This window comes from Etheostoma spectabile, chromosome 3, assembly GCF_008692095.1.
Source record: "Etheostoma spectabile isolate EspeVRDwgs_2016 chromosome 3, UIUC_Espe_1.0, whole genome shotgun sequence".
NCBI classification, from domain to species: Eukaryota; Metazoa; Chordata; class Actinopteri; order Perciformes; family Percidae; genus Etheostoma; species Etheostoma spectabile.
The window spans coordinates 5731695-5733761 of record NC_045735.1 but is presented as its reverse complement, the minus strand read 5'-3'; the positions used below and the strand labels follow the sequence as shown (position 1 = coordinate 5733761).

At 43.6% G+C, this 2067-nt stretch overlaps 1 protein-coding gene across 7 annotated transcripts in view; it reads right to left on the bottom strand.

Annotated features, from left to right (window-relative positions):
- The window catches only part of LOC116672846 (chloride channel protein 2), a 162668-nt gene that overhangs the window by 2616 nt on the left and 157985 nt on the right, over positions 1-2067 (bottom strand). For all 7 annotated transcript variants that reach the window (XM_032504801.1, XM_032504810.1, XM_032504827.1 and 4 more), the window contains 2 exons: positions 1092-1323; positions 1-900 (listed from right to left, as the gene is read on the bottom strand). The exon at positions 1-900 is cut by the window's left edge and continues 2616 nt beyond it. In XM_032504801.1, the coding sequence (XP_032360692.1) occupies positions 1129-1323 (195 nt within the window). In that variant the 3' untranslated portion in view covers positions 1-900; positions 1092-1128. The remainder of the gene's footprint in view (positions 901-1091; positions 1324-2067) is intronic.

Genomic DNA, 2067 nt, shown 5'->3' with positions numbered 1-2067 from the left:
ATCCGCCCCAACCTTCTCTGGAATAGTTATTAGGAGCTAGATTTAGATAAGCAGAAAACCACGTCTCTCGGAGTGCATCACCGCAATCTTTTTTGTGCGTTTCTATGTGTCTTTGTAATGTAAGGCCACAGCCACAGTGTGAAAGGAGTGTACATGTTGAAATGGGCTACAGGTGCTTCTGCCACTGCCAACAGGCATGTCTGCTTGCATAGACTGTACTCTCAACCTGACCATTAAGACTCACAGTGAAGAGATGAGGAGACAAAGGAAAAGAGGTCAAATGGAAACAAGAAAAAAACGCAGACTAAAGCACCAGTCCCCTTAGTCTAGTAATTGTCAATGGAAAAAAACTGAAGAGCAATATACAAAACAAGTGTTCCATGGCAAATTCCAGTTAAACCCAGACCACCTGATCAGTCAGAAATTATATTATCCTAGCTGGAAAACAAAGAATGAAATGTGTTCCAAAGGTATTAAAAGAATTCTATAAGAAATAGTTGTTTGCTACCTCCCTCTTCATGCATACTCACATTATCTTATTTCATACACTCACACTTTAAGTACAGTACACACTCACATTATTCTTTCTTGTCATCATTGCTTAATTTCTCTTCTCAAGTGGAAGACTTGTTCAACAGATAACTTTTGCAGGTCCAAAGTTTGATCTCAACTCTAAAGATACACAAGCTAAACAAAGTCTGCTAAAAAAAATCCCTTTTTAAAAGATCTCAACTTATTCCCAGTACTTTGCTGGAATCAACATGAGTCCCCCAACCCCTATCCACATTTGCTCTGCTGTGGGTTCCCGAAGGTAAGTGGAGAGAAGGGCACAGGTTGAGTTGATTTCCTCTCTCCCGTCGAGTGTCTGGCTTGGTCAGTGCATGACTCCTGGAGTGAGCACTGGTGAGTCCATAAAGCAAAGTGGATGGTGGAAAGAAAGAGGAGTAGATGAGGAGAGAAAGGAGGAGTTATGAAAAGGCTAGCAGTATGACTCTTTCCATCATTAAATATTGATCCTAAGCCCTGAGGATTTTTGCATTTTTGTGGCTTTATGAGATTAAAAATCTCAGTGCCTCCTTCTCCTCCTCTACCTGCTCTTTGTCTTCCTCCTCCTCCTCTACTTTCCCCTCACAAGGATTTCTCGTCGGATTCGGAGGGGGTGGGCTCACGGGGCAGCGGCATGCTCTTGTGGCGATCCCATAGCTTGTGGAGCTCGGTGGCTTCATTCTCGCTGCTGCTAGTACCGCTGTCCCGGAAACTGGCCAGAGGAGGACGCACCTTCGCACCCTTCACTGTCACAGAGCCCTCGATGGCCTTGCGAAGCTGGATGGAGAAAGACAATTGACAACTGAATATTCCCTTTGTGCATGCGCATTTCGAGTATATATACCAACAATGTCACTTGTGACCCCTGGGTGACCCGGGAGAGACTACATCTTCCAATGTCATCAGGTGATCCGTTCCTTTTATTTTCTCGCATGCAGTTGCATTTACTTAACATTGGCTAAAGCCTTAAACTTAAATGTTTTTTTTTTCATTGTCTCGCTGGAGGCCTTGTGACCGTGTTAGTCAGAGCAGCAACAATTTGTTAGTCCTCCAAGGGCCGTGACGGCTCACCCGTAGGGTGTTGTTCTTACAGCGTTTACAACCCTTGATGTGAAGGTATTGTCTGCGCTTCCCTCTCACTATTGAGTTGCTTTTTCTATCTTTTGCATTTCTTTTGCATCAGTGGCTCTGTTTTACTGAAGCTAACTTTGTATAACAGTTTGTAACCCTCAGCGGTGTATTAGTATTTTCGATTCTTACTCTTGGTATTAAGTTGTGTTTTTTCTATACATTAAGTTAGTGGCTGTGTTTTCGTCAAAGTTAACTTTTTACAGTGGCGTGAAGTCAGCGTGTGCAGCCCGCGTTCTGAGCCCGATACACTCGCCCACGAGTAAAAAAGCACCTCTGATTCATAGTTTAATAACTTCTGAACCATACAAGCGATTTACTCACCTCCGGTTGCATTTAAATCCTGACGTTTTCGCGTTTACGGCGGTCTTTTCCAGGTCTTTCTAGCCTCTA